This window comes from Charadrius vociferus, unplaced genomic scaffold (genome assembly GCF_000708025.1).
Source record: "Charadrius vociferus isolate BGI_N301 unplaced genomic scaffold, ASM70802v2 scaffold210, whole genome shotgun sequence".
NCBI lineage: Eukaryota > Metazoa > Chordata > Aves > Charadriiformes > Charadriidae > Charadrius > Charadrius vociferus.
Genome location: NW_009646421.1, coordinates 1,853,367 through 1,865,768, shown reverse-complemented (window position 1 = coordinate 1,865,768; position 12,402 = coordinate 1,853,367). Strand labels below are relative to the sequence as shown.

The 12,402-nt window shown below is 39.5% G+C and overlaps 1 protein-coding gene across 1 annotated transcript in view; it reads right to left on the bottom strand.

The window, feature by feature from the left end:
* Positions 1-12,402, bottom strand: part of ENOX1 (ecto-NOX disulfide-thiol exchanger 1) — a 156,861-nt gene that overhangs the window by 55,628 nt on the left and 88,831 nt on the right. Inside the window, exon 9 of the mRNA XM_009881070.1 lies at positions 9,402-9,519. Coding sequence (XP_009879372.1) covers positions 9,402-9,519 — 118 coding nt within the window. The remainder of the gene's footprint in view (positions 1-9,401; positions 9,520-12,402) is intronic.

The following is a 12,402-nucleotide window of genomic DNA, read 5'->3' as shown; positions in this document are numbered from 1 at the left end:
TGTGGGATCAAGGTCTAACTGCACAGGCATTTCAAAACCTATCAACAAAACATGATGAGACAGATGACTATCTGACAATAGAACAACACGGAGAGAGCTACTGCTTTTTAGCATGTTCTTCCTCGACTGTTAAAAGTGCTCACTTGTCTCCAGAGCCCAGACAAATTTAAGAGGGAAGACAGTCTGTATCTGACACATGACAAAGAAGAAATGAAGAAAGTGGTGTTGTGGACTAGCAACCACCCAAATCTCTTCAGAGAGATCCCTGGTTGACATGTGTGGTGGGCACTTGGCAGTTGTAGCAGCAGCTCAGCAATCACTGGATACAAGTGCTGTAAAGATGTGCTTGGCACAGCTCTTGCATTTGATGCAACTTGCTGTCCGTGAAATATAGGGAGGGCTGAATAAATAAACAAAAGGAATGCAAACTCTTTGCCCACTGAAAGGCAATTAAAAATTGAAAAAAAGAAAATTTTAAAAGCCCCACAAAACAAACCACTTTTAACACAGAAGAAAAAAATTTTCCTCCTTTAGACCTCCACAGTTCAAGGAGTCACATGCTGGAATTAGGGGAGAAGTGGAATAAAATTGTATGGTTTAGGTATGGTATCTAGTTCTTCAGTCGGTCATTTGACATTCAAGATCTCTTCTCTTTGTTTTCTCTTCCCTTTGCCATGAATCTAACCCCAAATAAGACTAAAAGAAGATCACTCACCTCCAAGTAGCATTGAATCCACTTGGCTCTCAACTCTATGAATCAAATCCTTCAACATACCAGTCACAAAAATGCTATACTATGGATATGAGTCATCAGTAAGAAAAAAGTTTATTTTCTTGAGATGGTCTTTAAGCCAAAACCAAAGAGCAGGACGCCATGAAACGCCTCTCAATCTAAGATTCATTCACCACAGTAGTTTGGGGAATTTCTGTCACCATCCAGCTTCAAGCATGAGGTCTGCTGGGTGGGTTTTTAACTCCTGGCATGCAACCACATCACAGACTGCCAGTCAGCTGGGCACACAAGGAACGAGAAGCTGCATGCTTTGAAAAGGAAGCTTTTAATGCTTTGGAAACTTCAACCAGCTTTGCATCTCTCATGACACAAGGATGCTCCCCAAACCTGTAATTATGAGTTTAGAAGCTTGTACTGACATTGGAAAAGACTCTGCTTTCTGATCATTATCTCCTCTGACACCTTAGCAATGGCTGATGTTTCCTAGATTTAAGAGTGGATAAGAAGGTACCTAAATCTCCACCTCAAGCAATATCTGCAAGCTTCTCTAAGGTGCTGGGGTGAAAAAGTTTTCTAAAACCAGCAGGGCATGAAGAGCAGCATAATTAAGAAAATCTAAACCCAAGAGCTTAGTTTGAACAATAATAGAAATGATCTTTCATAGGAGGTCAGAAATAGGGTTTATGCTGAAGTTACTCTTGAAGGAATCTTCTTTATGCTCTGTTCAGAATCAACTGTCTTCACTGTCATAAATAGGGCTTATTCTCTTGAAGGCTAAATATGAGAGTAAGAGCACAAAAGCTTTATATTGGAGAGGGCACTATAAGGAAGGTCACTTTATAGAAAGCATGAACTGTAATTTGGAGAAGAATGCTAATACCAGCTATATCAGATTGTGAGGAAGCTGAAAACAGCATATGTTCTAATATTGTCTTTTATTGATTTTGCTGCCAACATCCCACTTCAACAATGTTACAGCCGCACTTCAGGATTCTTAATGGAGGGGGATGGAGAAAATCAATATACAGAGCTTGCTTCTGCTCCCATTGAAGTCAATGCAAGTTTCATTATTAACTGCAATGAGCACAGGACAGAGTTCAGACTGTTTTGTCGCTTTGTGTTTGTTTTTTCTTTCCCTTTTTATTTAACCTCCTAAGGGCAATGTGTACTGTTATTCTATGTTTTAGAAAAGTCCCATTTAAATAGGGCAATTCCCTATCAAACTGCAAGTCTACGCATTCAGAAATGATGCCCTGCTTTATGAAATCTAATGAAAAATTATAGCCTTTGTCCTGAACTGGGAAAGTTATAATAAAAGATACAGGATTTGAAATAAATTCTAATAACAAAATCATTCCTTTCTTAAAAATATTTTCATTCAGGTATAAAGCAAATAAAACCAGTTTAGCTTTCACTGACTTGTAAAATATTACTTTCAATGTGCATTGTTTGCTCTATTACAAATAGAGGCGATGCATGCAAACTTCTTTTCACTACTATTTTAATGCTATTTACACAAAATGAAATATGCTAAAATTATCTCCAAAAATTATAAGCATCATGTTCATTCCAACAACATGCTGTTAATTTTGTTCTAGCATGAACGCAAAACATATTTTAACATGCTGTCAAAATGAGATACTAAGAATGTCAATAAAATGACACTAAAATAAATGTAAATTTAGATTGCTGTCACAAGTGGCTGCTTGGTTTTGTGAAGATGTTAGGTTGCTATAGCATTTTCCATAGCAACTTTGCATCTTATTACATAAATAATCCCTCAGTGTCCTTAAAGCTTACTAAAAACAGGATTAAATCTATTCTCATATGTAATGATCCTGCATAAAACCTTATCAGTATGAAATACCCAGAAAACATGATAAAATGTAATCTAGATAATAGTATTTCTGGCAGTTGAAAAGCATCAAAGCGCAACAGACTTGTTTTGTAGTAAACGGGACATCCTCCTAAACCCCATATTAGGAAAATGCCTTTGAAGTGTCTGTTGCCTCTAAAAATTGAAAGTTAGGTTAACCCCTCCACTGATGAGTTCACAGGACCAGCACAGATCTTCATCCCAAAGCCGATGTGCTGTGCATGATCCAGAGGAACTGGCCCAATACCTGGGATGGGACAAGGCTGTCTTTATTCCCCAGGCTTGGCAGTTACCTTCAGCCCTGATTCATCAAAGGCATTTCTGCTAAATTCAGCTGCACAACAAGCATTATTAGAGCCAAATGGACTCAAAACCAGGGGTATAAAATTAGGCCCCTGCCTACATGCTTCCTGAATTTCAGCCTATTTTTGTAAAAGCTGTGGGGAAAAATGGAATGCATTTTACGGCACAAAATTGGAGTCTGCCTGATGATAACAGCTCTGAACTGGCATGCTGTGAAAGACACTAGAGCAGACTTTTCCCAGCGCAGAGGGAGTAATCATCTTGTGCTGCTTTCTAGTGATCATCCCTGATGGTCCCAGGGAGCGAAAGCTGATGGTCTGCTGTGTCCAGAGCATTTCCATTCAAAGGGAAGTTACTCCACTCGGAGAGCTCAAAAAGGTTGTTCAGCTGTCTTCTCTGGCCAGAGAGGGAACTGTGTCAGTACAGTGACAATTCAGAGCTTCAGATTTTAAAAACGTTCTTTTCTTCGAGATTGCTTATAAAACCTGCTTAGTAGCTTCTGTTAACAGGGTTTATTTTCCTCTTCATATGCCTTTATATGTTTATTACCGCACGGCTGATTATGACACCAGCTGCTGATGGCTTTGAAATGGTATTGATTTATTTGAGGAAAAAAGGAATGCTAGCCCGTTCATTTCTAAAGTAAATACATCTTGTTACTTTACATTGTCTTTATCAACAAGTGTTTAAAAGGGGAAATTATGGGCGTGTTAAATATCACTATCACTTTCACAAAATCTGATGCCGAAAAGCTATGGGATGGAGAGATAATGACAGAAAAATAAACCAGACCTTTTTTAAAAAAACAAATCTTCCATAAACCCCAAAAGACTAGACTTGCAAGAAAGAAAGGGAGAAATATCTGATCCCTGGGATCAAGAGGAAGAGGAAGATCTGACACGAGATCTGCGGTGACACTGGGCCAGTTGGAAGAAAAGGAAGAGCAAAGCTCGGTTCCACACAGCTGGAGCTCAGCAATTTCTATTCAAAGTTGTACCAAGCTATATAAAGCTTTCCTACCAGTTTAATCCAGCTATAAACCACAGTTTCCATTCCACGTGTGCATCTCTGCATTCACACAAGCCTTAGAGAAATCAAAAAGAGGATTGAATGGCGGAGAAAAGATGAATAAGCATCACACAGATCACTTTGGTGTTGTTTCAGGCTTTCCTTGAAGATTTGCCAGGCTAGCAACTTTCAAGATAGGCTTACGAACAATATCACAAAGCCTGTTTTATGCTGTGTGCACCAGGGTGCGATTTTCAAATGCTGACTTTCACTCACAAGGACTTGCACTCTTCTGTGAGATGGACTGCCCGCTATTCAGCCCATCTCCTGTGGAAGTGACTTAGCTGATGCTACAAACAGGACAGATCAGTTCAGGAGAGCGTTAAAGATCCAGGCTAGTTTTCGAGCCAGAAAGAGCTTCCACGTTTAAATTTGGCACCTACTTTAGGTATGCTTGAAAATCATGCCATAGAGGATGGCATTCCCAACTTGCAAGGCAGCACCAATCTTATGTAGTCAAACTGGGCTTACACAGCATAACTTGCAATTTATTATTAGCGTGCAGTCCCCAAGATGTTATAAAGTTACTTCATCACAGGCGATACACAGCTGGTGAAATGCTCCAGGGGCCCAATGAGTGGGCTATTGCAAGTCTGCTGAGCTGGAGAGCGCCCCATACCCAGGCGCTTATCATCCACGCGGACAGAACAGGCCGTGGATGAACGGAAGAAGGCATCGCTGCCTCCATTTGATAGTAGGGAACTGAGATAACACAAATTTATTGATTAGTCCAGGCGGAGGGTATGTAGCAGAGCTGGGATTTGGCCCAGAGCTCTGGGATCCCAGTCAAAAGCCTTAATCACGCACCCATCCTTCCCGTGTCCCTCTGCGAGCACTGAGCATCTTTTTTTTCTGCGGTGCCAGCTGCGGTCTCTCACAGAAGTTGGAGTTGCTAGAATTAATGGCATGTCGCTGAGAACTGCAAAAGGAAGAGATTAACCCACCTCCCCTTAAAATAAAATTACAGGTGCCTTCTAGGCATAAACCAAACTTCAGCTCTTTTCTACAACATGCAGCTTCACTTCACTAATTCTTAAAATTACTTTGGAGGCTTTTACATGTGGATCCTTACTCCCGGTGCCAGCAGGTGGGAGATGAAGCATCCATAAATCCTGATCGTTCTGAAGATTTTCGTATATCCTCTAGACTCCAGTGCTGAATCTTTTTTTTTTCCCCGAGCTAATGCTTCAGTAGCTGCACCTTGACTTTCAAATGTATTAACTGAGTTGCCAATCATCATTATTATTTTTTTCTTAGCAATCTCCCAGCTTTACTTCAGCAATCCTCTTGTCCCCTTCAAACTCCAAAATCCCCATTGCAGAAAATTCACCTTTTAAAGGCTGAATTTCGGAAAAAAACCCCATAATTCTAAAGGAACAGCTGATCCCACAGGTGAAATTCACTCAGTCTCAGGTCGGCCTTTTGACAGCTTTCCCCATAATGCAAATAACCTCTAGACTGGGAAACCAGGAGGATTTCCTATAAACTAGGCATGTATGCTAGTACAACCAACTTACTGGTTTCCCTGGGGGGAGCTCCTCAGGAGGACCTGGCAGCAGTTTGAGATGCTCTTCAAAAGAACAAGCAGGTAGTGATACCTTCCTTTTCCTTGAAGATTCAGCTTGCACACAATAGAGTAGGGTACTAACTAAACCCAGAGAGAATGACCTGTAAAACACTTGGAGGACCAGAAGGTCTTTGCACAGGAGGCAGTGCCCCGGCACTGCAACATGGACTAGAGGGTGGAAGACAGGTCCAGGAGATGAACGGTCCCCATTCTCTATTGCAGCTCTGCCACTGAGTGACTGATTTCAGTAAATTAAGTACAAAAACAACCCGGAGGAGAGCAACTGGCAGATGAAAGAAGAGGATCTGAGTCAAGAATGGATTGACACACTTTGCAACAAGTCCCCCTGGAGCTGTTCTGCATTGTCACAAGTAGCAAGCCCAAATCTTAACAGCTATTAGTAGATTTCTAATACACACCATGACTTAAGCTCTTGCATGACTTAGTATCTAGAACAACTTGATGAAAATTTGCAAACCATTCTTACTAACAGCTTTTTTATCATCTATCCTAAATCTCCAGAACTTATTGCGTACAAGGGCTTCAGCGAAATGTAACGTTCCTCTGAAACCTGATGACCAGCAAGTCTGGATAAGCATTCAGGCACTGAAGTCCTTTTGCACAGCCTCAGGGCTTAAATGTGTTGCACTGTGGTTTCAAATATTGGGGCTCGAATCCACCCTCTTTTTTTCAGGGTGATGAATAGAGGCTTGAGTGAACAGAAGAAATTACATTGGGAGACTGACTGCTGAAACTACACTTTACCAAGACAGAATGAGGTCCTACGACCCATTCTAAATTGTTGAATTAATTGAGCCTTCTTGTACTAGAGGTGATTTAACCAGGTGAACTAGTGAAAAAAGACCTGACACAGGTGTTGGAACCTGGGGGAAAATCTATCACTTGTAGCTTTGGGGAATGGAATTTCCCAGGATTGTTGTTCCCACTGTCGAGTAGGGCAGGTGGAAAAATAATGTTCTCAAGAAAATTGTTGGCATGGCAGGACAAGTAGTCCAGAACTCTGGAACTATCCAAACCAATTCATCCCATCTTGTTGCTTCAGCCACTTTCAGATTTAGACTTTTAAGCCTTTATGTGTGCATGCTGTCCTTGAATTGAAGAGGCACGATACCTTCTTTGTGTTGTTCAAGCCTTGCCCTTCTCATGGTTAAACATTTAGACAAACATTTTAAGAAAAGGGGTTAAAAATAAAGAAAGTGCCAGTGTTTTCTTAGTGTGCAGAATTGTTTCTTTGTGATAAAAGACTCTTTAAAAGACATTCTTTTTAGAACAGAGGTTACTGTGAATACAAATAGACACTCCAGTGAGATAAAGAGGTGGTTCTGGAATGACACACTCAAAAAAAAAAAAAAAAAAAAGGAAAAGAGAACGCAGCTAACACAAATAGTAATTTAAAAAAACACTAAAAGAAGGGATAATCACTTCTCTGTACATAAATATGAAAAAATAAATCTCCTTCTCTCACTTTCTTTTCATTTACCAATGCTTTATACTTAATATTTTTTTTTGATTTAACTCCAAGTTCCCTCTATTGTCAATGACAGAAGAATCATAGAATCATAGAATGGTTAGAGTTGTAAGGGACCTTAAATATTACCTAGTTCCAACCCCCTGCCATGGGCAGGGACACCTTCCACCTGACCAGGTTACTCAAAGCCCCATCCAACCTGGTCTTAAATGCTTCCAGAGATGGGGCATCCACAACTTCCCTGGGCAACCTGTTCCAGTGTCTCACCACCCTCACAGTAAAGAATTTGTTCTTAATATCGAATCTAAATTTAAATCTAAATATTTCTTCCTAATATCTAATCTAAATCTACCATCTTTCAATTTAAAACTGTTACCCCTCTTCCTATTGTTTCACTCCCTGACAAAAAGTCCCCCCCCATCTTTCCTGTAGGCCCCCTTTAAGTACTGAAAGGCTCATATACGGTCTCACCAGAATCTCCTCTTCTTCAGGCTGAACAACCCCAACTCTCTCAGCCTGTCTTCGTTGAATTAAATCCACTTGCTTTAGCTGAGAGTGTAATGTTGGAAGAAGAAAGCTATTAAATTAATTTTAGAACTGGATGACTTTACATATCCAGTAGGCTCGATTAAGTCCACCAAGATCAAGAGGATGATCAATGGTACAATAGACAATGATGGACAAGTACTCAAGTGGATTAATATCAGTAAATTTTGATTTGGTATGCAATGCAGTATTGGGTTTGGTACTGTTATCACTGAGGGGACTCAAGTCCCCACATTATAACAATACAGATAAACTGAAGTTGTTTGGGATGGAACGCTGTAGAAATCTCAGATATCAAAACTTTTGATAGAAATGTCCCTTTTCATGGATGAAAACCAAACACACTTTCCTATTTGTGGCGTTACAAAAAGAATGACTGGCATAGCTCTGCCCTAAGCACACGTATGTTAACCTAGCTGAATTAATAAATATGACAGTTCAAAACATCATTACTCCTCCTCTCAAGTGCAGACTGTGGGTATTTCTGGCTCTACCTTCCTGCTGTTAATTCTAATGACTTCCCTCCATAAGAGTGGACAAAGTTAAGTTAAAACGATTAGACATTCATAAAAAATTCTGATTGCTAGCAGTGCTTTGTCTGCAGACACCCACTGTCTCAGCTCTAAACATTTGTTAATGGTGTCTAGAAAACTCAAACCCACACAATTAGCCAAGCAAAAATTAAGGCTGCCCTTTACAGGTTTTATTGTTTCATTTTTCTTCCTAGAAAAAACATTAAATATCCCCTCAAGAGAGATGCTGTAGTAAATATTTCTTTGCTAGAGTGACGCTTCCTTCAGTCTTTGCTTCTGGAGTCATTTGACCTCACACAGCATCTTGTCACAGGAGGAGCCAAAGACCTCTTCTCTGTGTAAGCTTGAATCCACACTTCTGTGCAGGCATACAAGGACTTGAAACCACTGAATGGGTGAAATTCTTTCCTTTCTTAACATAGTGCCTTTATGAAAGGCCTAGATCAAAATTATCCTTAGCATCAGACTCTCAGTTTCTTTCCATATTACTCCCTCCTCCTTTACCTTCCTTAAAGCTCAGTGCTGGCTGGCAGTTCCCAGTCATGCTTTGGCTTCAGCTTCTGTAAATTTTCTTTCTGGAGTGTCTAAACAGGCAAACCCTTGTTAGCTACTCACAACTTTATTAGCCAATGTCAAGAAATCAAGCAAACAATCCATCCAGATCATGCTACCAGTCAGTAACTCAGGCAGCTTCTGAGCCACCTCTTGGAGTGGGTATTTGTAGAAGGCTGAAAAAGTTGCTTCCCTTTCCACATATTACAATTGTTCTTTCTTTCATGATAGCCATCTAACAAGAGTCAAATTAATGCAGTGTGCAGTACCATATTTTGAAATATGTACCTTTAAAAGTTAATTCCACGAAACACGCAGTTAGAAAGGTATAGGATATTGGTTAGAGAGGTTATACATTATTTTGTATCTGTTGAAAAGAAAGTTAAGTCTTAGATGACCAAAGCATAACTCCTACTGGTCTCATAATAAGACATCATTGCAACCACAGAATGAAATACTGTTATGCAAGGCTGCAGAGAGTGTGCTGAAGAAATGTAATGCTTCCAGACAAGGGCAGAACTGGAGAGTTTTCATTGTTATAGATCACAGCAGGTGACAGACACCTCCTAGAGACAGCTTGCATCATTCAAATAACTACTTTATGAGGGTTTAAAATAAGGTACTGGTTTATATTATCAGCTATTAATATGTCACTTTCCATATGTAACTTTTTGCTTGCTTTTAAAAAAACAACAGTTGTGTACATTTGGCGTTATAGAGGGATTTGGCTTTACCTGAATCATCTACTCTCAGCTTTTTACTGGGATTGTCACCACTGTCATCATCAGACATTTCCATCTCCTCTTCCCGGCGGATTCCCATGAGCTGTTCACTGTGAGCATTTCGGAGCTCCTAAAACCCAAAATGACCTTTTGTCAGTATTAACTTCCATAAAGTCATTATGTATTATTTAGTATCTGGTTTTAATACTGCTCTGATTTTAATTATACATCATTTATCATTGTAATCATATTTATTTGTATATGAATATTTATAAGAACAGTAGCACAGGGAATTGTTCCTGTGAAAGAACAGCGTTTATAAAAGGTAACACTTGGAAAACCAGAGAGAAAGCGAGTCTCCACGTCGAGTGATCTTTAATTCTACTAAAAATAGCAGAATGCTTTAACAGCAGGGATAATGCTTAAAATTGTGTATAAAGCAGACTGATAAAGAGATTGTCTGCCTGCCTAAGGTATAGATAATTCTTGCTTCTCTCTGCCACTTGGGGTAGGATTCACCCGGCCAAGTGTAGGTGTCTCCATTAAACAAAGTCATAATAACTACACCCTAAAAGCACCCAGTTCTCTCCAACGATGGTAAAGGGAGCCGAGAGCAGCCAGCACCAATGGAGCGCTCTGTGTTGTAGGTGCCAAACGCTGGGCGAAGGAATCTCACCCTCTGTCCCCATGCCCAGATCGCCTGGGATTTAAAACACCCAGCCCAACAACGTTGGCCTGAAAATCTCTGTATCTTGATCCAAAACGAGTGCCAGCGTGGACAGCCCTGTCTCTGGGAGACCGGCGCAAGGGCGGGCAGGCAGGGAGGCCCCGGCCATGTCACTCGGTAACCAACGAGCAGGCCGGCAGGCTCTGTGGGAGTCTAGACGGTCTTTGTTCAGGGTAGAAAAGCCGGCGCGGGTGTAGCGGCTGGCTTTTTAATGGCCGCGCTGAGAAGATTGAGAGGACTCTATTTTGTCCTAATAATCCTGTCAGGTGTTACACGGGGATGCTGCACCGTGATTAGTGTAGGCCTTTTCAGTCCGCAGACAGCTAATTTTTCTGCCGACAAAGAGCCTAATTCCCACAGAGGTGGTTTGAAATCTTTGAAACAAGGAAGAGTCGCGTGGAAGGAGGAGACAGCATTGAGGAGTCCGAGCACCGCTCCGTGCAATTAACAATAAGCTGTCAGAGAGGGAACTGGATGAAAAAAAGGGAAGGTAGTTTCCCTTGAGCTGTACTCTTGGTTCATTGGCAGATCTCAAATATTCTGATAAATTTATATGTGTCCATTAATCCCAGCAAAGGCAACGAGGCTAATTAGTGGGTGCTTTACATAAGAATATTTTCAAATTAAAAAAAAAGAAGTGATTAAAAAGGTAAATTGTCAATGCAGTGTCTCATGCAATCAGAGGCACCTCTGGAATAAATTAGCAATCCATTTCTTAATTCCTCATTGGAAAAGGCCACCTGCACTTTTTCCTGAGGAAGTATACTGCATACATGAGCAGACATCCGCTTACATTTACTCCCTCTTTAGGGAATAAATGTCCTTGATGCATCAATATCTACATTATCAGCACAGCCAATAATCTTCCATGGAGAATGTCTATGTGTATGATAGTTTGTTTTGGGTTTGGGTTTCTAGCAAAGCTTCCTTAAATTCAGAAACAAAGGGAAAGTGATAAGGTAATTAAATAAATTAGCACATAATGTCATGGTTAAAAAATATTATTTAAATCAAAGATGCCATTTGGTATATTTCCATCATATTTCACATCTGAAAAACTGGCATTTCTAAAATATATTGGTTCAGCAAGAACCTCTGCATGTTTTTGAATTGTTTTTGTTGTCCTCTTCTTAGAAAAACAAAAGGCAAGTATTTGAAAAAGAGAGCAGTGAATTAGCATTTCTGGAAAATCCAACTCTTACACATTTCAGTTTATTAAAGATTTAGAAGCCAGCAAATGAATGACATACTACATCCCTTTACAAAAAGTTAGCTTAAGAAGGGATGGTCTTAATATAATTGAAATAAGCTACTAGCAAATCATATTTTCATACTTCTCTAAAAGATAAGACAAACATCAATCCCCAGCTTCCCAACTTTCAATTGAACAAAGGCTTTATTCACTACTTATATGAAATATTTGTGAACAAAATGCAAAATACAGTTTGTACCAATAAATTATGCCAACATTTTATTTTAAGTGTCCCATTATTGTGCAGTCATTTGGTATTCACCATAATAGCACTGATAATAAAGAATTCATTTGGTATTCATGTGGATGTTACATTTAGTGCCATTGGTATTCAACTGTAATTTAGCGTTAGTTAATGGGCACTTAAAATGTTATCCAAATGATTTATATCACAGCATTTTAGTGTTTCTCAAACTAAGTGTACAACACTTATTTTACAAGTGTACTACAAAATAATTAAATAAGTGCACCTTACCTTCTAAAGTTTTTATTCTGAGACAGAGAAAAATCATTTAGAGGACTGTGACACTAACAATCAACATACTGTACTATGTAAAGGTAAACCAAGTGTATGTGAGTCACTCATATTAAAAAAAAAAAAAGGAAGAAGAAAGAAAGAAAACAAAGACAGCGGTACTTACTTTTTAAAATACAGGCTCATAGCGTATATACTGAATTAAAAACGAAAGCTGGATGACCAAAACACAGGATGAGGTCTATTGCTTCCTTTGCTGCCACTCGCAGCAAGGGGAGTTAGTATCCCATTTCCTCTGCTCATGCTTATGACAGTCACACATGCATGGTCCCACATTGCTAACTCTGTGTGGTAGTATGATTACATTTATACTGGTTTCTGTGCAAGCATAATATTTAGAATCAATACAAGTGATGTATCTATTTTTTTAAAGGTAAACATAAAACAAATGGGAAGGACTTAATATGCTTAAGTCATTACTTAGGAAAGAAATTATCTATTTTATTTTCAGGCAAAGTCATCTTATAATGACCATATGATGGCACAACGAGAAAAAAAA